Source organism: Canis lupus, chromosome 24, assembly GCF_048164855.1.
Source record: "Canis lupus baileyi chromosome 24, mCanLup2.hap1, whole genome shotgun sequence".
Classification (NCBI taxonomy): Eukaryota; Metazoa; Chordata; class Mammalia; order Carnivora; family Canidae; genus Canis; species Canis lupus.
The window spans coordinates 15,302,645-15,327,785 of record NC_132861.1 but is presented as its reverse complement, the minus strand read 5'-3'; the positions used below and the strand labels follow the sequence as shown (position 1 = coordinate 15,327,785).

The following is a 25,141-nucleotide window of genomic DNA, read 5'->3' as shown; positions in this document are numbered from 1 at the left end:
GGGTCAAGAGGCAGAGGGGGAATGAAATAGAGAAACTCTTAAGCAGACTCCACACTGAGCACAGAGCCCAACTTGGGGTTTAATCCCAGGACCCTGAGATCATGACCTGAGCTAAAAACCAAAAATCAGACGTTCAACCAACTGTGCCACTCAGGTGCCCCAGGAATGTAAATTTTTTAAACTAAGAGTTAATATCTTTGATTTTTTTTTTTAGTCTGGAGAATATTAAATATAACACCCATTGCTGATAGGGAAGCAGGGACAAGATGATTGTTGTCTTTTGTGAAGAGAAAGGTAAACCTTTTTTGAAAGCAACCAAGCAGCATCTTTTAAAATTTAAAATAAATGTATCTTTTAACTCCACAACCCTGTTTCTGAGAATCCTTCCCATAGAAATAAAAGATAAAGTATATATGTTATAATATATTGTGGATGTTTAATATAATGTTTGTGGAAACAAACGAATGCCTATCTATAGGTGAATGGCTGAAAAAATACAGTGCATCAATTCTTATGTGGGCCTGAAAAAGATTGCATTAGTGTAATCCCAAGGGACTTGAAGCACATCCCATAATGTATTGTTTTGTGAGAAAAATATGATGAAGAAAAATGTATATAATGTCTTGTTTCTGTAAAAACAAAGAACGATCCCCAAACTCTATGTGTACATGATATGTTGTAAGCAGGGTGAAAATATGGTAGATCCTACTGATTGGTTGGCCACTGGTAAAGGGTGAGAAGATTTGAAGTGGGTAGAAAGTCAAGTGGAAAAGGAAAAAAAAAAAGTAAGGATAGCAGTATAAAGTATGCATTATAGCACCTTTAAGCAAAACCACAAGGGTGAGTTGATATACTGAGTGTGCAAAGCTTCTGAGTTGTTTGTTAGGAGCACTTCCTTTAAACAGGTGACTTGTATTCCTATGAGAGAGACAAGTGCCACCACTCTTGATCCTTTTATCCTGGAAATCAAGAGAAGGCTGAAATCCCAGGGCTGTTTTCCTTTCTGCTCTTGGGTGAAAGAGGAGCCTGCAAGTTTTATTGGCCTTTCTCCACCACATCTCTGATTGCTTTATCCTAAGAGATTTAGAAGAGGCTTATTTATCTGGACTCAGGCTCTCTGTAACTGGTGTACACAGAGTTCTCAGAGGCACACATCCAGTTCCCACGGGCTTGAGGGCTTGCTGGGTTTGTGGGTAGGGATTTTCCCGAAGCATCACATGCTAAAAAGTGAGTGACCCAATCTCTGACCCATTCCCAGAACCAAGTAAGAGAATGACCTGCAGGACGGCTGCACCCTGAACTAATGGGCTTATTCTAAACCTCTTCTCCAGGATCTAGCTTTCTTTTTCCAAAACACAAATATAAGCGTGTCAGTCCCTGTAGATTACAGGTAAAGGTAAAAGTCTCAGAAGCCAGCATCTTGGATAGTCAAGAAACTCGTGGTCATGGCAGGTTGCTCTGTCTCCTTCCCAGTCTTGTCTTGTTCCATGGCTCAGCCAGCCACCATCCTGGATGTCTTAGAGGTGCAACCCCCACCCCTAAACGTCCCACAGGTGTTTATACCTGAAGCTTTGTTAGGGGATGCTTGTTTCCCAGGAGTGCTTCCCGCTGCACCCCTCTCCCCAAAGTCCCTTGTTATCCAGTCCCTTACAGGCCAGGCCCTCTTTGGTCCCAGAAGCCTTTCCTGACCCTCCCTTCCCCTTCTCCATCCTCTCCCCCAGGAGTAGTTTTGCAGAGCTCTATGTTTTATGTGTTTATTTATACGGCTGCTGCCGGCTGCCCGTCTCCACCTCTGCAGTAGACCGAGTTCCTGGAGGTCAGAGACCTGCTTCTTTTCCTTCTTCTTCTGTCTTTAAATCTCCGTGCGTGTTCTTGGTGCTTATCGCAGCGTCTGGCGCGTAGTTCATTCCCAATAAATGTCTGTCAAATGAAGAAATGGAAAAAGTACCTCGTGCTTCCTGAAATTTGAGTATAAAATCAGAATGAGAAGGTGTAAAACTGTGCCACAGCAATGCTAAGGGAAAGCAGGTTGCTTCACAAAACCACCTAAATCACCGCTAAAGCCACCTAAATCACCGCTTGTTTGACAAAGGAAGGTACTTGTTAATTAAACGTGATTCATTAGCTAATCGAATATTTACGGTGGTGTTTTTCATGGTCAATGGATTCATTTTATGCTGATGAAGTAACAATTAAAAACAGTCTTTCATGTACTTGCTTTGTGTGAAGGGTGTCTGGGGAATTGTGAATCATTGAATCTCATGTTCGGACTTGACCGAAAATTAAGTCATCACTCCATAGAACGGAAACACCTAAACTTGCATGAATCGGGAAGTCCTCTTTTAATGGCTCATTGTTCTCCACACAGATTTTCACCGCACTACCACCCTTCACTCTGGGAATCTTCGAGAGGTCTTGCACCCAGGAGAGCATGCTCAGGTTCCCACAGCTCTACAAAATCACCCAGAATGCAGAAGGCTTCAATACAAAGGTATATGGTGTTATTGCAAAATTGTCCCCTGAGAAGGGCATAGGCACTGCTTGATGTCTTCCAGCTCAAGTGCACCTCCTGTGAGAGAGCTAATGCATTAGAGAGAACGTTTGAGAAGAGGTGAAACCCCAGCCCTCTCCCAGTAGACCAAGCTGGTGAATTCAAGATGCCCACTTGGAAAGGAAGCTTCCGTGTTGCACGTTCAATTCCTGTGTGTGGACTCCTTTCCTCTTATCCACATGTACCTCTGACACTAGTCTGGCCAGAAGTACCCATGGGCCCATGTACCTTAGGATCAGCTGTCAGAAACTCCCCTTACCCTTCAGAAAGCCCTACATGAGGCGGGCTGGAAGCTTGCCTAACAGAGCCTTCTCACCACCATGGCTTGGTTTTTCATTGAAAAGAAAACATTTCTTTAGCTAGCGAGTAAAATTGGCCAGATGTCAACACAGGAATCAAGTCAGTCATAGGTATTTTCTTTTTCAGACTGGAGAACCAGCAGAGAGAAATCCTCTAGACCTAAAAGGTATAAGCAATCCTACAAAGGGCCAAGCAGAAGCTGGGTTAGGTGTTACCAGGATTCCGCAGTCAGGACTGGTGAAGGGGAATCTCACAGGGTCTGCCAGTCATAGCTAAGTGGCGGAGTTGGTTGAGGGCCACTGGCCAGAAGGGAAGACATGTGCCTGGCTTGGTGCAACATGCCTGTATTGCCATGTTTCTGTCTTAGATTTTTGTGCAGGAGGGGATTAGGAAGTTGAAACAGGTTCATTTAAATATTTTAACATTTTGAGAGAGGTCAATTAAATTACTGGGCATGGGTTGTGTGCAAGATTTGCTTGGTTAGCCACCGTAGCCTTGGTAAGGATGACAAAGGAAGTCCTCAGTAAGAGAACAATCTATGAAGCCATTGTTTTGAGCCAGCTAGTCTCCCTTCAGAGCTGCCTTATTTTGAGGAAAGCGTTAGGCACATCCAAGACAGGAAAAAACAAAATGGATCCTCTTGGTTCTAGTGTCTTCCATACCAGGGAAGACTCGGATGAATAATTGTATCAGTCCTTGTTTACTATTATTTTATCAGTGGGAAGTATGGCCTGTTGGTTCTGCATTCTTTACATAAATCCATTTTTTACAGAGCTTGAATTCAAAAGCCCTGTAAGATGGGAAGTAGGGAATGGACCCACCTAAAAGGTAGTAGAGGCAAGAATGCTCCAAGACTTATTTACAGATACCTTGGAGATTTTCTTTTCTTTTTTTTGGGGGGTGGAGGGGGGGAGTTAGGAGGTCAGGGAGAAGGAAGAAAAACATGAACATTTAAAATGGGAAAATCCCATTGTCTTATAATTTTTTTCATTACTTTCCATTTCCCCACCACTACTTTAAGATCAAACTATATGACAATCCCAGAACAATCTGTAGATTTTTTAAATAAATTCAAGCTGGCTTTAGTATCGTAGTTCTGTCATCTTAGTATTTAAAAAGATAATTGAAATGCATTTATGAAACTATAATTTAGAAGAAACTAAACTTGTACTCTTTTGTTTGACCTTTCAAGTGTTAAAGAGAATTTTTAAATGTGCATGATATTAACCAAACTTCTAGAAATTAACAAGTTGCTCGGGAGGGATTTTAAAAAGCAAAACAGAGAGAGAGCGCCCTGTAGGGAATCTACACTTAAAGTGTTTTTAATGCTTTCAAAAAGTCCACAGTTTCTGTCTCTTGTTAACAACTTTGACCTAATACCTTTCTGTTTCTAGATGATTGTAAAAGTTTGTTGTCTCTTTTTATGATTCTAAAAAAAATTTTATAATTCATTTTTTGGATGTGGACAGATTACATACTGGTCTGTGTATAAGTGCATATACGTTTAGGTCTTTGCTGCAAGGTAATATTATCTGGATATAGTCCAGTCATTTGTATGTAAAAATGAGGAAATAAGTATTTTTTTAACTTCAAGAATAATACGTTACTTCTGGAGCTACGCAGCACACTGCCAGTATCCTTCACAATGAGGCGTTTGTTGAGTTGCACAGAGGTCAAGAGTTGTGGGCAGCTCCTGACTCCCTTGGTTTGTTTTCCCTTAGGTTTTCTGGGGTCACTGCATCAACGCCTTGGTCCACTCCCTCATCCTCTTCTGGTTTCCCATGAAAGCGCTGGAGCATGGTAACGGCTTCATGATTTCAACTGTCAGCAAGTAGTCCCTCTGGTGCCAGTTGTTCACAATTTTTTTTTTCCCAGTTCTGCAGACTGAGAGATCACAAGAACACATTTTAGAAGGAAAACATACCTAAAATCTAATGAGAGCTAGGGCTCAGGTTTATAGCTTGTAGGTTTCATCCATTCTGGCTCTGAGAGCCTATTTTCTTTCCAGTTGCCTGGAGAGTTTAAATGCTAGGAATTCTAAACTTTATTTTTAATAACTGTTTGAATCTTGGAACTTGAAGCAAAGCACTGTACTGCAATGGAACGTCGATGCCACTTGTCCACGAGCTTGACATTTTCTGTTAATTACTTGGGCTTTCGTTTTCCAACCTCACACCCCTATATGCAGAATAACTCAAATCTTGTGAGTGTCTAAACTTACGCCTAGTTCTTGAAAGAGTCACCCTTATTTGACATACACTTTTCAAGAAAACTTAAAGTTGGAGGACTGATTCAACTGAGAGCTGGACTCTCCTCCAGCTGAAAGACAATGTGTGTGAAATGTGACTGTCTGTATTTGCTCACACTCCATAGTACATCCAAAAGGTTGCCTCCTAAAGAGACACATCTTTGAGTCTTAGAAAAGGAAAATGTATCATGAGAATGCTACTCTTTCATCCCTCTCAAATAGTAATAATCCCCCTGGGAAAAATTACTCTAAATGTTGACTAGACAAGGCCTTTTATTGTTCAGAGAACCGAAGAATATAAAGCTTCCAAGCCTCTTTGTTTCTGTGTCAATGTGTTTTGTGCTTCAAACAGAATGATTCATCCTTACTGATATTCTTTAACCTATTAAATACTGACAGAGAAAATGCATGCATAGCCAATTTATTATACCCTATGATCTGTTCTTCGAGTTTCATCTGACCTCCTTTTCCTTTGAGGGTCCCTAAGTCTCTAGATCAGGAAATAAAATTTTCTGCTTCTAACCCCACCCCTACAAAGGGCATTCTAGCAAAATCGTGTTCTTTGAACTCTAAAGCTTTCTGTGATTCATCTTTACTCAGTGTGGATTTTTCTGTATTTTGACGGAGTAGGGTCTACAAACAGAAGAATGTTGAATGTAGTTTGTTTTAGAAGCTCTGCCAGTTCAGTGATAGAAGCAGCCATCATGGCATTACGATGGACTGGTGATGGGAAGCAGTTTGTCTGATGAGTAAGAACAATTTGGGCAGTTGTCCTCTTGTCCCTGCTCTCATACTTAGGAAGACACAGGGAATAGCATGGACTGATGACAAGTACTCTCTCCAGGCCCCTTACCCTTCTTATCTAGACATTGCACTCTGTTCCTAACTCTGAAGTGCTTGCGTTTGGACTCTCAGATGATTTATTAAATGGTCATTTCTTGCGTGCTTCAAAAAACACTAATGTGGCCCATTTTACAGTAGAGGTGATGGTTTTCCAATCCTGGAGTCAGGATTCTGCACTCCAGAATTATAGCTTGCTGTTTATGGTGGAATTGCTATATAGTCTACTAGATGTCATTATGTAAATCTTCATTCACCTAGAATAGCCTATGCTTAAAAGCAGATAGACTCCCAAAAGTTACTAATTTAGCTGAGAGATAGCCCCAAGTGAATTTCAAGTTCATTTCTTCCACCCTTATCTGCTTCCCTCAAACTTAGCAATTTGCCTAGTAGCCAGCCTATAAGATGAGTTTTTCCAGTTTGTATTATCATCACTATCATCATCGATGCCATTATTTACTAAGCTTTCAGGATAGAGATTTTCTTTTAATTGTGTTGTAAACATTAGCCTCTTAAGTGAAACTATATAAATGAAATAAATTGCAAATATTAAGTATATTTGGCAGAGAATTAATTTGTGTTCTTGTTCATTAGTCTATGTCCTCTAACAAATAAATATTTTAGAATTAATTTCTAAATTCTCACTATTAAGGCATAGCAAAAATGATTGCATCATTGCCCATTAACCTTTTTTGTGTAATATTTATGTCTAAGAAACTATGGTGGATTCTAAGGGTATTAGGTGAATGAATCAATATGGGTCTTAGCATCAAAGAGTTTATAGTTTGGTAAGGGAGACCAGATTCGTGCATGGAAACTTCTAGTACAAAGTAGAAAATAATCGCCTCAAGTAAAATACAGATAATATACTATGGGATTTCAAAGGGCTGAGAGAGAAATGCCTTTCATTTGGGATTATTAATGACTGGTTAGAAGAGATAACATCTAAGCTTAGTGTGGAAGTCCAAGTAGGATCGAGATGTATAGGAATGGAATCAAGAGCTGAACAAAGTGGGGAATTTCAGGGCAGATGTGGAAAGCTGTGAGGAATTGATGCCTTCAAGGGTGGAAGACAAGAAAAGGTTTGATAAGGTGAGTGAAAGCTGGACAGCACAAGCTTTTGAATGTGAGGTTAAGAAGTCAGGACTTAGATGTTCAGTGGAGTCAACCTAGACTTTATTTTTTAAAAAAAGATTTATTTATTTATGATAGACATAGAGAGAGAGAGAGGCAGAGACACAGGCAGAGGGAGAAGCAGGCTCCATGCCGGGAGCCTGACGTGGGACTCGATCCCAGGTCTCCAGGATCACACCCTGAGCCAAAGGCAGGCGCTAAACCGCTGAGCCACCCAGGGATCCCCAGCCTAGACTTTAGATCAAGGAGAGTATCATGATCAGAGCAATTTGGGGGAACAATTGTATCATGTCCGGTAAAGTGAATGGTAGAAGGAGAACTAGTGGCAAGAACATTAAATGTGTCTCCAGGTATTTCAGGGAGTGTGTAAGGAGAGTTACATTCAGGAAATGGGAAAGTGCTTAGATAGGAGGGAACATGTTTGGAGAACTTCTTGATTCAGCAGAATCATGGCGTGTTGGTGATGTGCCAGACCCTGAGAGTGCATACATATAATAGATTCTCTCTCTCACCCCCTGGAAGCTTACAGAAGGTCAGAGCTGATGATCAAGGGGTGCATATATCACTGCTTCATGGCCAGTGTACTCTGTGCTGCAAGGACACAGTCTAGTCTAGTGGGCTAAGGAAGAGGCTTCTCTGAGGAAATGACATGTATGTTCTTGAAAGAGGAGGAGGGTATGATCAAGCAGGGCAGGGGAGGTGTGGGAAAAGGGGGAGAGAGAGCATTTCTGGCCCAACAAGGCAAGCACACAAGAATCCGAAGAGGTCACAGGCAGTATTTCCCAATATAGGGCCAAGGGGACCTGGATTCCAGACTTTGTTCAACCGCTGATGAGCCTTTCAGGATCCTGGACAGTAAATGTCAGTAACCTTCCCTCCTCCTTTCCCTATTCTTGTGCACTGTGATCAATCTAAATATGGCTTCACATATTCCCATCATCCCCTCTGAGGTCAGCAATGGCACCCCTAGGTGAGACAGCTACAGCATAGAAGCGAGAGGAGTAGCTGGAAAAAAGGGCAGAGAGGTTAGGTTTAGGTGAGGGTCAGATCAGGAAAACCTAGGTGTGGACTTTTTTCTCGGGAAGGGGTTGGAGGTAGGAAGACTACTGTGTAGAAAAACACATAATGTTTGGTAAGAGCATGAGTTATTTTGTGAGGGGGTGGGGTGGGAGGAGGAAGTAAGTTAGTGGTGGAAATCAAGAAAGATTGCAAGTTTGAGAAGACAGGGATATGATAGCAGATTGGATTACTTGTTTATGTGTGCTGATTTACTGTCTTACCTATAAATGAGTTCTTATTACACTTTGAATTACCACTTAGAATGATGTATCACCCCACCCTCAAAGAAACATTGGAACATGGTACTGATGTGTGACAGACTTCAGGCTGTCTGCCCCTAAGTCCCACCTGAAGCTGTCCCCCAGACTCCACCCCACACCCAGGGCCCTACAGGAGTTTTGCCTGATGTGCTACAGACCCTAGAGTACTTCATTTCATTTTTCCACACTTTGTGGGTTATGTCACAAAGATGGTGAATTTTACTAGTTGGTTCTCTCTCCACTATCCACGAAGAGAGGCTTTGATACATACCAGTGTTGTTCACTTTGGGCACATAATGACTGGGAAGAAACACTTTTGAGAAGGTGTGAGCCTGCATTCATTCCTTAGAAAGGTTCCAAGAATTCTGCTTTGCTTATTTTTGCATGGTTTTGGATAGACCTTTCAAAGCACTCCTTTGCTGATGGAGTTTGTGATGATTCATTTCAAGTTTCAAAATAAATTTTTCCACTCAAGCAATTCAGCAAATCAGATTTCTTCCAACCATCACAACCTTATGCTCAGTCCCATGGCCTGTCTACAGCTCTCACCCTTTGATCTGAAAGTGATTCCAGGTTAAAACCAGAGATGCCACTGTTGCGGGGACCAAAATTCATCAAGACCCTTGGTGTCAGGCCACACTCGGGTTTTCCACTAGTGGATCCAATCTGCATATTTGAGTAATCCTCCTTGAAGTGGAATGTGGTTATTGGCAAAAGAAAGTAAAATCAATTTTGACTTTAAAAAAAAAAAAAAAGGAAATTTTCAGATTTTTCTTGATGAAATTTAAGAGGAGGGTGATGAGAAAGAAAATATACTTACCAGCAGAGAAAAATTCCTAAAACATTTGTTTCTCAATTCTTCACAGTCCACACCCTGGAAATCATTCCCACCCCTTTTCAGAAGGATATGGATACTCATTCTGTGGGCACTAATTAAGCAGCAAGGGCTTTGGAGAGTTCTGGAAAAGGCCATTTTATACTTTTTAATAAATGTGCTGCCATAAGATATGGTCTCACTCATTTGGGGAATGTAAAAAATAGTGAAAAGGAATAAACGGGAAAGGAGAAAAAAAATGAGTGGGAAATATCAGAAAGGGAGACAGAACACGAAAGACTCCTAACTCTGGGAAACGAACTAGGGGTGGTGGAAGGGGAGGGGGGCAGGGGTGGAGGTGACTGGCTGAGGGGACTGAGGTGGTCACTTGACGGGATGAGCACTGGGTGTCATTCTATATGTTGGCGAATTGAACACCAATAAAAAATAAATTTAAAAAAAGATCAGTTTCATAAACTGTGCACATGTATAAAATGTAGCCTATTCTTCTCTGCTTATGGAATTACTGGATCGTTTTAACTTGAGCTATTTCTGATCTGTACCTGGTCCTGCAAATTTAGCTATTTTATATCATGTAAATCCTGATGACTTGTCTTGCTACACATTCGGCTAAGTTTGGGCAAGGCTGCCATTGTTCTCTGAGATTGCAACTTCTTAAGCTCAGTTATTTATTCTTTAAAAAGGAAAAGCTAAGTGAGTCTATTCTCTGTGCCAGGCCAACACTGGCTTCTGGGCATCCAGTAGGAGCCCAATATTGCATTAGTGAATATTTCCCTAACCTGCCTGATGGTGTGACAGCCTGGACCCACCAGGAGAATGTGCTATTGTAGTCACAACATTTCCCAACCAAAATGCTGTATTTTCAAGGAAGGTATGTGAAACAATAAGCCAACGTTTTGTTCCACTTTAAAAGTCGCTACCACACTGCACAGATTTACAGACAGAGAGAGAGGCAGAGACATAGGCAGAGGGAGAAGCAGGCTCCATGCAGGGAGCCTGATGCGGGGCTCAATCCCAAGACTCCAGGATCCAGCCCTGGGCTGAAGGCAGCACTAAACCACTGAGTCACCTGGGCTGCCCAAACAATTTTATTTATTTATTCATGAGAGACACAGAGAGAGGCAGAGAGAGAGACAGAGAGAGAGAGAGGCAGAGACATAGGCAGAGGGAGAAGCAGGCTCCATGCAAGGAACCCGATGTGGGACTCAATCCTGGGACTCCGGGACCATGCCCTGAGCCAAAGGCAGACACTCAACCACTGAGCCACCCAGGCATCCCGCACAGATTTTAAAAGATCGAAAATTAAAAGATGTAGGGATGAACATTAAATGCTGAATGGGACAGAAAGGGGAGTGGTAAGGCCATGTGGCCTCCACCATCTGGAACTCTTTCTGAAAGGAGAGCCTAGTGGAACATCTTCACAAGACCCTGAAGCATCCCAGTGAGGTAAATAGGACGTGCTCACCAAAAGTTAGAAAGACAAAATACTTTGGAAATGTTTTCCCGGAGCTACCTAATTCCTAGAGAGAGCAAAGGACTCCCCTGCAAGAATGTCTCTGATACTCCTATTGACCAATAGAGACCACACCTCAACCATCTCCTCTGTTAACTCACACACCGGGAACACCTGGGTGGCTCCATGGTTGAGCATCTGCCTTTGGCTCAGGTCATGATCCCAGGGTCCTGGAATTGAGTCCCACATTGAGCTCCCTGTGAGGAGCCTGCTTCTCCCTCTGCCTATGTCTCTGCCTCTCTCTGTGTGTCTCTCCTGTTAACTCAAACACCAATACAATGTTCTCCCTGTCCTAAATCACCTTGGGGCCAGATACCAGACAACTAGGGATCACCTCTATAACCCAGAGCCTGCTGAAATTATTCACACCATCCAATCCATACCTTCTCTGATTTGTCCATTCCATCCCCTGAAAACCCCAGTAAAGGCTCTGGATTGTGTTCTCCCTTTGTCTCTTTTGCCTCCTTACTGACCCTGGTGCTTCCCCTTGTAGCCCTGCATGACATTCATGCCTCCTGTTTCTAGGGATCTATAAGTATAAACTTCTTCCTTCATGACAACTATTTCCACGTCTGCCTACCTTACCACATACCACATTCCACATCCATTTCATGCATGACCCCTGAATGTATATTCAGCCTTAACATTAGTAGGGGAAGAGCCAGGAGAAGGAGTGGTTGCTCTTAACCATCTCTGGCAGGAAGTCATCCCTCACTTCTGCTCATGTCTGATTGGCAAGGACTGGTCACAGGGCCCTACCCAGGAACAGGGAGCTAGGGATACAAGAGCCACACAGGTGGCTGTTTGACTTTAACATTCAAGTTCACTTTTCATCATTTTTACCACCTTTTTTTAAAATTACCTTTCTAAGATCCATTTTTAGTAAACAAAAGTGAAAAAAAAAAACAGATGGAAGTTTAAGTTTCATACCCTTGACTTTCTCCAACAGTAATGGGAGTAGAGAGGAGAAAATCCAGCAAAAGGCTTATATAACCAGGAACTTAACCCAGCACTGGTTATGAATGTAATTATAATCACTAACACTTGTATAAACTCTACCTTCTATAAACTCTTTCCAGTATTTTATACTACTCCTTAACACAGAAAGGAAAAAATAAATTTTCTCTACGTGCATACATAGCTTTGGAAGCAGAAAGAATTGTTTCAGTTACAGTCCAGGCATTTGAGTTGTAAAAATTTGTTTGTAAATTAGTTACTTGAAACTTGGAATATATCTTCACTCTTGATGTTAATCTAATAGTACCCAGTTGGTGTAGTACCTCCTTCAAATGTCTGCAGTCTTGAGAGGCCCAGAGAGCAAGACGGGGAAGAGACACCCTGTTCATATTCTGGAATAAGGGCCACTCTGAACCAAAGCAGCTGAGCATTTTGAGGCCAAAGGGAGGGAAAGGGAAAGCAGGAGAAATTTGGCATATGCTCTCCAGCCAAAATTCTTGGCAGGTGCCTGGATGTCAAGGGAATGGTACCCCTCCACCTCATTGCTCCCTACTGAGTCATATGTGAGTGAGGTGCCTGTGATTTGTAATTCAGGTGTTCCATGGATTTTTACTTCATTAAAAATGCCCACATAAGTTCACCCCATCTGTTTTCTTGATTATTAAATCCTGTCTTCTCTGACTGTACCATACCATGCTATATCTTTTTCTTCAGATTTTGCTTTCTGTCAGAGCCATTTCTGGATGCATTTATGTGGTTTAGCTGGGTCATGATGTAATGCTTTTAATGAGCATTTAATTGAAATGGCATCTTTATAAAATGTCACCAACCTAGCCCGTTGGAATATTCTGAAGTAAGTTCCTTGATCATTCCGTCTGCTCAGAAAATGAGACATACTTTCCTTACAAATCGTGGGTTTTCCCACAAATATTTTCAGAGAGGTTTTTTTCATGCAGCATTTTTGGACTGTCACTACTAATGTGGAGGGTCCGTGTGGTTTTGTCCCAGTTGTTCACAATCATCTGTTTTAGTGACTATTTTTAAACCACATTTGGCTAATCCTGCTTTGTGCTGGCCCCTGTATCCAACCAGATCTTGCAAATAATTTAAGTCTGGAAGAACAGTGTCATCCGCTGCTGTGGGTCAGTGGATTCTGAAACCCTAGCGTTACGTGGGCCTCTAAAAGAATGAGCTGATGACCTGGGACAGTCAATTTAACACTTTTGATGATATAGTAAACACCATCATTATATTGGGTTTTACATCACATGAAGCCACAGTAAAATCATTCTAAATGTGACTCTGTTTTATCAAAGTAGATGGGGAATATTTCCTACTCTTTTAGGTTCTTCACTCTATGGAAACCTTCCTGTAGACTTTGGGAAGATGCATGCCCTCCTCTCTCATCTCATCTTTCATCTGGGTGAATCTGATTCTCAATTTGCAAAAGGCTGACTGGTCCTAGTTCAGTTAAGGGCCAGCTGTTCTAGTGCAATAGGCAGCTTAATCCTTACCTCTCTCCTTGCTTATTTAAGCCTTTGTGTGCTAATGACGGGTTGCTGTTAGGAAGTGCTCAGCATCATGCTGGTTAAGATAGGAAAACAAAGGTTTGGTGAGATCATATCTCTCCACCTGCATTTTTGACGGTTCTCTCTTATGAAGGACCTTTAGAGAGCCTTGCCTGGTTTGGCCCCTGCCCCCTCACCATTCTAGCATACACCACCATGGTCCCACTCCACCTTGCTCACCCCTCCACCTGGCTGGGCGGGGGTCCCCCTCCATGCCTTTATGCAAGCTGATTTCCTCTTTCCGTTCCTCCCAAATAGCTGTCTATACCACCCCATACTGCTTTGTGTGTAGCAATGTTCTCACTCTCATTTAGACAGATGGTGATCAAATAATATTCTGAAAGCTGGCTGAGGGAACTCGACCAATCATCTGGGTTTGAGGGTTACTTTTTCCCTTTCAAAAAAAAATTAAAAAATCACTTGCAATTTTAAATATCTGATTAAAATAAAAACAGCTCAACTATAGAAAAGATGTTTTCCTTAGTGGGTTGTTGGATTCCTAACAGTGCTAGTAAGTTTAGGCAAAGTGGGAAGAAGTCATTTGTCAGCAGCATGCTTCAGGAAAACACTGGACAGTCTAAATGGGCTTTTCCATATTTGAACTACCAGCAAGCTATAGCCCATTGATACATTCATTCACAAATGTTTTCTTAGGACTTTCTCATCTTTTCTTCAGTAGTATGTTATTGGCAAGATTTAACAAAGACGATGCCCACAAGTATTCGCTTTTAACACAGATGAAATATAACCCGCAAGAGAGCAATCCACTCCATGGGTATTTCCCCAACAAGGCGTGCAGAGTGAGGATTTGTGACTTGTATAAGGGATGCTATCTTTTTGAGGCTTTTGGCGGTCCCAAGTTGGTTTAGGGATTTCTCCTTCATGGAATAATTTCTTTCCTGATGGTATTAGTTTGGAGTGGGGCAGGAGGTACTCTTTCCTCAGCAGAAAACAAGAATGCAGTCTGAGTTATCCTTCCAAAACGATGAACAGAAATAAAAGGTTGATCCTGTCTTCTCTAAAAGTTATTTTAAGCGAATTCAGATGACCACAAGTGTAATCATCATATATTAAATACCAGAGTAAAATGCCAGTGAGCATTTTAATTTTACTCTCTTGACAAGGTGGAAATTAATGCATTAGAAAACCCTAGAAGCTACAGTTGGAAAATGTCTTTTAGTCTTCTCTGCTTTCTCTCCACGCCAAGTTGCCTGCAGAGTGTTCAGCAGTCTTAAGGGTCCCTATGGAGGTCCTGTCGTCCTGGGTGAGCTCTCAGAGGCCCACAGGTAATCCCAGAGTTGGCCCACTCCTAAAGGCCATCTGGCCTTGGGGGTTGCCTCACTTTGTGCTAAAGCCTGGTGCTGTTCCATGTGTCCATGGTGGGACAGCTAGGTGTTGCCTCGTCCTCTCCTAGTCTGACCAGAGAGAAGAGGGTTCCCTGGTATGTTAGACACTTTCCCTTCAGGGTGTTTTCTGTATACTTATATATTTCCAGTTCCTCTTTTGTCTTTCTATCATTGCTTTGGTTCTCACACCAGGCAATTTGACCCCTGGGAGACATTTGGCCATGTCTGGAGAAGGTTTTCGTTGTCACACCTGGAGAGTGGGTAGTCCTAGCATCTGCTGGGTGGAGGCAGGGGTGCGCCAAGCATCTGACAATCCGCAGGACAGTCCCTCACAACAAAGAATAATCAGGAAAAGTGTCAGTAGTGACTAAGTTGAGATCCTCAGGACTGATGAAGTGCCCACCCTAACTCAGGTTATGGAGGTTGCTACTGTTTCTCAGGTCTGTGCACTGTACTTATTTCCTCTGTGGTCACAGAAATCTAATTTTCTGACCTCCATAACTCTCACCTCATTAGGTTTTGACATTTCAAAGGAGTACCTTTTTTTTTTTTTTTAAGATTTTATTTATTCATGAGAGACACAGAGAGAGAGAGACAGAGACATAGGCAGAGGGAGAAGCAGGCTCCATGCACCAGGAGCCCGACGTGGGATTCGATCCCGGGTCTCCAGGATCGCGCCCTGGGCCAAAGGCAGGCACTAAACCGCTGCGCCACCCAGGGATCCCTGCCCTAGTTTTCTTATCTAAAGTATGCAGGTATGTTTTTGTATGTGCATCAGCCAACATTAGAAATATTAGTACTAAAAAGATATTCAAAAATTGTCAGGTCATGATTGTAAACTTTGATTTTCAGTTTGATCTCATACCCCTTCTAACTCTAACATCTGGTCAGCACTGACTCTAGACTCTGTTGGGGCTTAGTGTACATAGAACTTCAGGGCACTCAGCTCATTGTTCTTCATCTGTGAACATGGGCTGAGACTAGGAAATCCACCCTGAGCTAAAGTGAACAAAAAAAAGATCTGAAACTTTCTGATTTCTACCACTACACACCCTGATGTAGCAGTGAAGAGAGCAGACCTTGTAGTCTTAGAATTTTCTGTCTTAGAGGAACTTTGGTGATAATTTAGTCATTTTACCTAATAAAATCCCCATCTTATAGATGTGGGAAAAGACTTAGAACCAAACATTTTAAGGAACTAAATAATGGCAGAGCTGGAACCAGAGGACAGGGCTGGAATACAGTCTTCTAACGCTCATTGCTGGGATTTTTTCCCCACCAACTTGAGTCCTTCTTACCACCTAATTTTTCTCAGTATACTTTTGTTCCTCTCTTAATAGCATCATGCTTCTTCCTTATCTGTTTTTCCAATTGTGAATTTAAAGTGTTGACCACTCGGTACCAAGTTTTAGTGTCACTCTTTTAATCAGTATTCCTGTATTAATATGACCAGAATCAGGTAAATGCTATCACTGTTGACCTAGGTAGGTACTCAGGAAAAAACTTTAAATTACCATTGATTCCTCATGTTCTTTTCCACCCCACATCCAAATCCTAAATCCTATCATCTCTACCTTCAAAATATGTGCCAATTCCTATCACTTCTTTCCACTTCCAACATAGCCACTCTGGCCTGCAATGTCCAGTAGAACTTTCTGTGACAGTGGAGATGTTCTGTATCGGTGCTGTCCCATACAGTAGTCGCTAGCCACCTGTAGCCATTGAACATTTGAAATGTGACTAAGTGTGACTGAGGAACTGAATTTTTTTATAGCAGTTTTATCAATACATAATTCACATACCCTACAATGCACTCATTTAAAAGGTATGATTCTGTGGTTTTTAATATATTCATGTAATTGTGCAACTGTCACCTTAATCAGTGTTTGAGCATTTTCATTGCCCCCCAAAAGAAACCCCATAACTATGAGCAGTTACTTCCCATTTCCCCCCCACCAAAAAAATTTCCCAGTTCCTGACCATCACAAGTCTACTTTCTTCCTCTGTAGGTTTGCCTATTCTGAACAGCTCAAGAAGTAGAATTCTACAATGGGAATCACAAAAGATGGGCTTTTGTGATTGATTTGTTTCATTTAGCCCAAGTTTCTCAAGGTGCACCCATGTTATAGCATGTTTCAATATTTAATTCTTCTTTATTGCTCAAGAATAGAATAATAGGCATTTTGAACTTTTTCCCTCCTTCCCGTTTAATGACATTCTGCCGGATTTTCAAGTCTCTTCCCTATGCTTCGAGATCATTCCTTTGTAAGTCAGTGGCCATCTCTCTCTGTTCTCCTTGGATAACTCTTATGTTCCCCAACAGCAGTCCCATTAGGTATATAACTAATACAGCCTGTAATGTTCCTTCCTTTGCAGTTCATCTTTCCTTATAGTCACAAATTTACCTACTAGAATCAGGAGAAAGGCCATGCCCTGGAGCTCAGTCTATGGCCCAACAATGACCAGATTCTGCCTATCATGCTACATGGTCATTTTGGTGTTTTAGAAAACTAAACAGATCTTGAATCTTTAGTTAAGAGTCAGATTCTTCAACAAGCAAATGGGTAAATCAGTCAGGCCAAATATGTATGTATGGCAGCTACTGGGTTGGAAATTCGAACACAAAAATCCATATAATTCTTGGCCTGTAGGCCACAAATCTAAATTTGATTATAAAAGGAGATTAGCAGTGTCATCTAAAGAAACCATTCCTGATATCAAAACAGGCTCTGATCCCTCAAGATAATAATCAGACTTTTCACAGCAGGCTAGTTGATGGAAGTTAGGCAATTCTATTAAAGCTCAGCCTTAGTGATTGTTTTATACATTGTAATAATCATCCTTAAAAAGAAAAAAGTGGAAAAGATAAAATTAAAGCTTCAAAATCCTAGTTTGTATTTTCTAGATGTCTCACATTAGATTGTTTGCATTCTCTCAATTTGTAGACTTCAGAAGTTCTTGCAGTTGCATATGAGAACGTGAATAATGAATATCCCCCCGTATTTTGAGTTCAATAATTATGAATTGATTTGTATTCATGTAGTTACCTTCTTTTATTAGCCTGTAGTTCCAGTTTGCAAAATAAATAGTAAATAGTAAAAGAACACTCAGAAAAAGTCTAATATTGTTATTAATAAGGATAGATTATTATGTTCTTACTCTTCTCTTTGTTTAAACTAATCTTTATAAAAATGTAAATTTCAATACAGTTTAAGTGTTTGGTTCAGTTTGTTGGAAACCTGATTTTGTTTGTTTGCTTCATTTAGAGAAAATATAAGATGAAAAAATTCAGTTAGAAAGAAGAGGCATTAGAATGACAGATAATGCAATTTTTGAAATTCCCCTACAATTTGATAAATGTTTCTAAAGTTCTGCTTTCATGTTCTGAACAAAACAGGTTACAGTGCTCTTCCCCAGAAGTTAGTAATAACTTCTTTGTTTTTCAGATACTCCGTTGGCCAGTGGCCATGCCACAGACTATTTATTTGTTGGAAATATTGTTTACACGGTAAGTTTATCTCTCTTTTTACGGAACCATTCTTAAGTGGCATATGTGTGGGCTCTGCCTCTGGAAACCTTTTATATAAGGTCTTCCTTCATATTATTTGTTTTAAATCTTTAAACTATATAGTGTAGATACCTTAAAGCTCAAAATGGTTGTGAAATGCTTACCCTCATTCCCTAGCAGAGATTTTGCAGAGTCCAGATCTCTGGACAGGTGATTGATTACCAGATAGATCACCCCATTCTTCAAATGACAGTTTCACATCTACCTGTGAAAAAAGCAACACTGAAGAAGGTGATTTTCCCCAATTCTTTCCAAGCTAAGAAAAGCACAAAAGTAACTCCCACTGCCTCTGGAGGGAGACTTATGATTTCTCCTGGAAAGTAAAAATAAGTCACCAAGGATAATACATTTTCCCCAATTCCTGTTTGTTTTCACAGTATGTTGTTGTCACTGTGTGTCTGAAAGCTGGTTTGGAGACCACAGCTTGGACTAAAGTAAGTTTTCTCTGGAATCGTTTCTTTATCCACTATAGATATTTTGATAGCATGAATCTTTTTCAGCCTTGGGAAACCAATCAGCACTATGTAGCTATCTCATTTAAATTTTGCATGTAAAAATTGTCATTTGATCTTCATCAGGGCAAATTTGCAATCCAAAACTTTCTGATGATTCATTTGCTTGGCACTTACTAACAGCTCTAAGCTATTAACAGTCCTCTCATTTCAAATGTATACACATGTTGTAAAACACACACACACACACACATACACACGGAAAATACAGAAGGACAAAAGGGAGAATATTTAATTTCCATAACTTGATAGACAAGAGACAGTTACCGTTAATGCTTTTAACATTACAGACTTTGCTCCATGTGTGTATTTTTAAGAAGATAGTGCATTTCAGAACATATAGTTTTGTGATCCTTTTTTCAGTTAAAAATATATCATGAACAACAACAAAAAAATATATCATGAACATTTTCCCATTTTTCCATACCTTAAAGTATACAACTACAAAATCTTTGTTCATGATGAAGGAGTATTAAGTTTGACCAGTATCCCATCATTTAATTATTCCCCAATTTTAGACATTTTGGTGATTTGCCACATTTCAGGGTCATAACCCATGTTTCGTTTTTGTCTATCACTGCTGCTTAAATAGGATCCTAAATCTATGCAGGGAAGGTGAGGGAGAAGGCTGGAGATGAATGTGGAAATAGGGAATCCATTAAGTGACAATGGCAATTAATCCAGAGGAGAGGTGATGGTGGCTTGGCCTGGACTGTTACAGGAGGAGGTAGTGAGAAATGGTCAGAACCCAGAGGTATTATTTTTAAAAAGCTGAAAGACCTTGATGATAGATTATATCATAGAGTGCGAAAGAAAGGAAGAAGTCAAAGGTCATCATATTAAGAGGGCAAAGAAGAAAAAGCCAGCAATTCAGCAGATTTTTAAAGGATTGTTAAGATGTAATATCCAGCCCAGATTTGTAAAAAAAAAAGTTCTTTGGAAAATGAAAGTAATAATTAAAGTCTCAATAAGTAAGAACATCTTGTTCTTTCTGTCCATTCAGTGCATTCTTACTGCTTTCAGGAAACATAGCTCCAGGTTAGAGCAAACACTGGTGAGGAACAGCAAGGGGCTGGCTAAAACTGTGGGGTGGATCTAGAAGGTCAGCTGTGGTGAAAGCACCTGGATCTTCAGGGTAGTTTGCAGCCACCAGTTCTTTGAATTCATCGTGTAACATTTTGAGACAAGATAATTACAAGATGGAACCTTCCAATGGCTGGTGACTAGTCAAAATATTCCCATAAAGAAAAGTGGCCTGGCCACAGGGATTCTGCTGCAGGTGGAGTTCAGGTGGCTTTCCTGTACTAGCAGAGAAGCCCCACCTGAGTGTGTGTTTCCTTTGCAGTTCAGTCATCTGGCTGTCTGGGGAAGCATGCTGATCTGGCTGGTGTTTTTTGGCGTCTACTCAACCATCTGGCCCACCATTCCCATTGCTCCAGATATGAAAGGACAGGTCAGTGCTACTAACTGTGAGTGGGCTTTCCCTGTCTCATGACACCAAATGAACTTCAGGAGTGGTTGGTGTGGCCTGCTTCCATCAAAATTCATCAGGAGGGAAACAGACCAAATCAAAACACCTGGAAGAGGTTGTCTTGTCCTCAGACATGGCATTTGAAATTTTAACTATTGGATATTATCAATTTAAATCGTCTGACCTACCTGGTACATCCATATTTCCATAATGAATTATATGTTAATTACACACAGTTCTGTTGCATACAGGTGGTTTCATGGCCCTTGGAAAACTGGAGATGTTTGAATTTTTCACAGTCCAATGACTGTTGACTGTTGATGGTGGTTGTGAGGTTAAGTGTATTATGCTCTGATAATTAGTCACCTATGAAAGATAAATCTAACAACTCTATTAACCAGATCATTAATTAACCAGACTATCTCATTATTTATCACTTGAGCTAGAGAGGCTGAGACTGAAGACCGATATACTCATTTGAATTTTTTTAGTATTTTCTTTTCTTTTGTATTATCTTTATCCAGTGCTTGAGACTGAGCTATCAATAGTGACAAACTGGATCTTTGAAACCCCTATTGGATCTGGGGAGGAGTTTGACAGTCCCAGGTTCCAAACCATCTCAATTTACAAATGAAGCTATGCAGGCCCAAACACTGTAGGCCTACCCCAAAGACCCCTATTTTGGGGTCTGCCCATAGCCAGCACTGTCCTAAGAACCTGGGAAGTGGCTGCCCCAGGCTCTGTGCTTTGGAGGCCCCTGAGCTGGCCATCCTTGGCTGGGTATGTTTCTCTTCACAAGATGAGAAGCCCATGGTACAAAGAGCCAGAACCCTCCTTCTAGTCCCTTTGCTGGATTCTTAGGATCTTAAATTTCCTTCCCCAATAGCCACAAAAGCCCATTTCCCAGGCCTTCCTGGTCCTCTGCCCCAGATTCAGGCCTTTGTGAGCACCCTTGGCCCAAAGGGCAGCTAGTTGCAAGGACATGCATTGGGCCAATTGTATGTTTGTATCTATATACCCACCCCCATTTGCATGAGGACACTCATACTATGGAACAGAACCAAAAATAAGAAGAGAAGGTCTATGGGTCAGGGGCTTCCTATGGTGTTGTTGCTCTAGAAATGCGTATTTTTGGGGGGATGGGCCTGTGCATGGCACATCTGGCTATCACCTTAGCCTCACTTACTCTGCAGAAATAAGCCCAAACTTCTGGGCCTTCCCAACTCTAAATATATGTGCAGCAGCTGTGTCATGTGAGACAATCCAGGGGTGGCACTTCTTGCCTTTTTCCCTTGGCAAATCAGTAGCTGACATAGCCCAGGGTGTCCTGGACCTCCTCAAGCATGGGTGCTGGGCAGGACAGACACACCCATGTCTGCAGAAGCAGACAGGTGTGTCCCCTGATGCATCTACAGTCTGGAAGGAATGAGGACAAACCCATAACACACTTTGCAGTTCCTTTCTAAACGCAGGTGATAGAGGAGATTACAGTGCACTGAATGAGTTGAGAAGATTGTGGAGCATTTAAAGAAATCAGTTCTATTTTAAAGCAATAGTGATTCCCATCAAAGTGGAGAGCCTGCCCTTGGAAGAGTGGCCCTCATCGTGTTGTCCATCAAAGAGGAATCGTCTCATTTCTGGGAGGGCTTGTCCCACTCTCCCACTCCAAGGCCCAAGAGGTCCTACAGCAGGCTACCCAGTGCATCTCGGAAATGCTCGTGATTAAACACGGAGGGAGGGAGGTGAGCCAGTCTTGAAGGAAACAGCACCTCCTGCCTCCTTGCCTGGATGAGCCAGAGCCAGAGCTGCTCTTCTCCGAGGGCCCCGGGGCTTCCCAGCGAGCTACCGAGCTCACTTTGCCCGGAAAAGAAAAAAAAAATCCTACTGCAGTCAGTTTTTTACATGAGAGGAGAGTGACAGCCGGCAGAATGGAATCAGTCCCTGTGTGACTGGCCAACAGGACCCCTCCTGGGGCCCTCAATAGAGAGATGCTCTAGTGTGCACCCTCTGTGTGCATTTGCAGCAGCAGCAGCAGCTCTAATTCAATGGTGCGCGAGCGAGGCAGGTCTCTGACTCTCACTCCAAGTGAGAAGTCACTTGCCAAGTGCAGACAGGCCACATCTGCAAGGCAGACACTACTAAGGTGCCACATATTCACTATCCAGGTTGGATGCCGGTCCGTGGGGTGTTAGGGTTCAGCTTAATGGTGAAGTTTCTGTGGTTGGGGACTTTTTGAACACATTTAACAAGGTATTCCTACCATCCCATCCCAAAGCAAAGAAATGGTAATATCAAGTCATATTTCACTTTGGTATAAAATTTTTTTATTTTTTACATATTCCCTGTCATTCTGACTTTTTTGTTTGGTTGGTTGGTTTGCACGAGGCAAATGGTGTTTTGAAATCGAAAATAGCTGACTGAGACTGAGGTTCTCATTAGACGTTGAATGAGATGATTAATATAGTTAATACTCCCAGGACTTCCAAGTGGGTATTCTGCTGTCTCCGTGTAAAGAGCTGTTTATTATCACTAGTCTTCCTCCAAAGGAGACCTCTTAGTGGGGACAGGATATCAGAAAACAATGTCAGAACCAACCGAACATTCTTTCACCCGGTGTCTGCGGCCCAGTGGTTCATTCATTCTTTAAACATTTTTGAAGAAGTCCTTACATGGAGAATGGCCAAAACTAGCCTGAGGTCTCCCAAAGACTTCCTTCTGCCTTAGGAGGAATTACAGGCTATTGTAAAGAAAGATGGGAGCTGGGCTCAGGTACAGGCAATAACAGGGCTTCTTGGGATACTGTTGAAAACCTGCCCAAGCCATGGTCATCCCTTTGGTTTAGGTTGGCATTATGAACTCAGTGTTTATGTCCTCACCTCAAATTCATGTGTTGAATCCCTAAGCCCCAGTGTGATGGTATTTGGAAGTAGGGCCTTTGGGAAGTAATTAGGTCATCAAGAGGATTTGTGCCCTTATAAGAAGGGGCTAGAGAGCTGGCTCCCTCATTTTTTGCCATGTTGAAGATAACAATGAAAAGTTAGATGTCTGCACCTGAAAGAGGGTCCTTGCCATTACCAGACCATGGCAGCACCCTGATCTCAGATGCCCAGCCTCCAGAACCATGAGAAATGAATGTCCGTGACTGATAAGCCACCCAGTCTATGGCATTTTGCTACAGCAGCCCAAGCTGAGACAGTTGGTGAATGCTTAGGAGTGAGGGGTACTCTGGGAAAAGACTATTTTTCTTGTTGTTGTTGTTGTTATTGGATGTTTCCAGTGATTCATATAAATCATTTTTTGTAGTTCACAGAGCAGTAGGATGTTGGCAAATGAACACAGTCCTTAGGAGCTTTAGAATTAAACTAGTGTCTAATGGCAAACGGCATTTCTCACTTGGGAGCCCGAGACAGACTCCCCACACAAAACATTCTGTCTATTCATAACATCTTCAACTGTTAAAAAGATGCATTGTTTCTGCTAGGGTTTCTTAACGGATTTGGTTAAATATGTCTTTTTTTGTCTCATCCATTATATCTGGACTCTTTCTCAAGAAGGAGAAGGCAGGTTTTCCCTCCAGGGCACAGGAGGAGAAGGCTCTAGATGAGAGTGATTTTCCACTGTCAAAGAGTCTTTATCTTCCCTCCAACACCTCATGATATGATACACAAAACCCAACCAGACAGTGAGCCAAGATGTCCCAATGGAAGTTTCTGAAATCAAAGAAGTCTGTGTACTTCCTCTCCTGAAAGTATGCAACATTGGTGGGATTTTAAGGGACACCTGTTTTTTCATTTTTCTAGGTCCAAGCTAGATCTAAAGTGAATTAAAAACTCAAGTTGTGTCAATCCTGGTTAATGCCAAAGTCCCCTACCAGGGAAAATATGTGCTGATGTTTTTCCATAGGGGACCATATATTTTTCTTTCTCCCAATAGCATAACCATGGGTTACAAGGATCTCCATAATGGGTCCCCAGAGCCAATGCTTGAAGGTAGAAAATTAGAAACTTCATTTAGCTTAGAGTTGCCTGCTGAAGGAGAGCTTTCAATTAGAGAGATGAGGAAAACTATCTAAACTTAGATCGGGAAACATATTTATATTTTCTTCACATATTTCTCAAGGCTTTTTGACTTGAGTATCTGAAGGGATGCCATCTCATTTGAAGTCTGTGTAAAAGTCTAGAGACCTGACCCAACTAGCTTTGTAACCTTTGGTAAATTGCTTAACCTATGTTAATTTCCTTATCAGCAAAGTCAGGATAATATTACCCCCCCCCCCCCAATTATCTCAGAGGATGTGTTTCAGATATAATAAGAAAACCTGAGGGAAATAGAAAACACGCCTGATCTTTTTCGTGGAGTAACCAATTATTTTTGAACTTTTACAAATAGAAATATTGTGACTTCAATTCCTAATTCTTTTGGCCAAGAATTTTAACATTGTATAGGTTCTAGATATGCTGTTTCTCAGTAAGGTCCAGTGACCTACCTGCATCTGAGTCATCTGGGTTGCTTGTTAGAAAACAACCTTCTCCCCACCCAGAGAATATATTCTTGCAATACACACACACACACACACACACAGAACCACAGTCCCTGGGTACATAGCCCCAGCCTCTGAAAGTTTAATAAACCTCCAAGCTATTCCTCCCTTTAATGTTTGAGAACCACTGCTCCAAAACACCTAAAATATTACCCTATCGCAGTGTTTGAGTCATGCAGGGTGTTCTAGGAGAAGATGGTATATTGAAAATATTCACAGATGATTTATGTCCTCTGGGCAGTGGTTATGTAAGACATGGCAGGTATCTACACCAGTGACTGCTTGAAGGCACCTAGCTTTCTAAATAGAGAATTCTACTGAAAGACATTACATCGTTCACCATGGAAAAATATTCCTCATCAACTTTGGTGTTTTTCCTTTAACGTTCTTTTCATTGCTAGTAAAAAAGAGAGGAAAAAACTTTCACTTCAAAGCCTAC

General features: G+C 41.5%; 1 protein-coding gene across 16 annotated transcripts in view; it reads left to right on the top strand.

Moving 5' to 3' along the window:
• Positions 1-25,141, top strand: part of LOC140615803 (phospholipid-transporting ATPase IB) — a 570,784-nt gene that overhangs the window by 403,052 nt on the left and 142,591 nt on the right. For all 16 annotated transcript variants that reach the window (XM_072795750.1, XM_072795748.1, XM_072795745.1 and 13 more), the window contains 5 exons: positions 2,369-2,491; positions 4,573-4,651; positions 18,058-18,119; positions 18,557-18,613; positions 20,037-20,144. In XM_072795750.1, the coding sequence (XP_072651851.1) occupies positions 2,369-2,491; positions 4,573-4,651; positions 18,058-18,119; positions 18,557-18,613; positions 20,037-20,144 (429 nt within the window). The remainder of the gene's footprint in view (positions 1-2,368; positions 2,492-4,572; positions 4,652-18,057; positions 18,120-18,556; positions 18,614-20,036; positions 20,145-25,141) is intronic.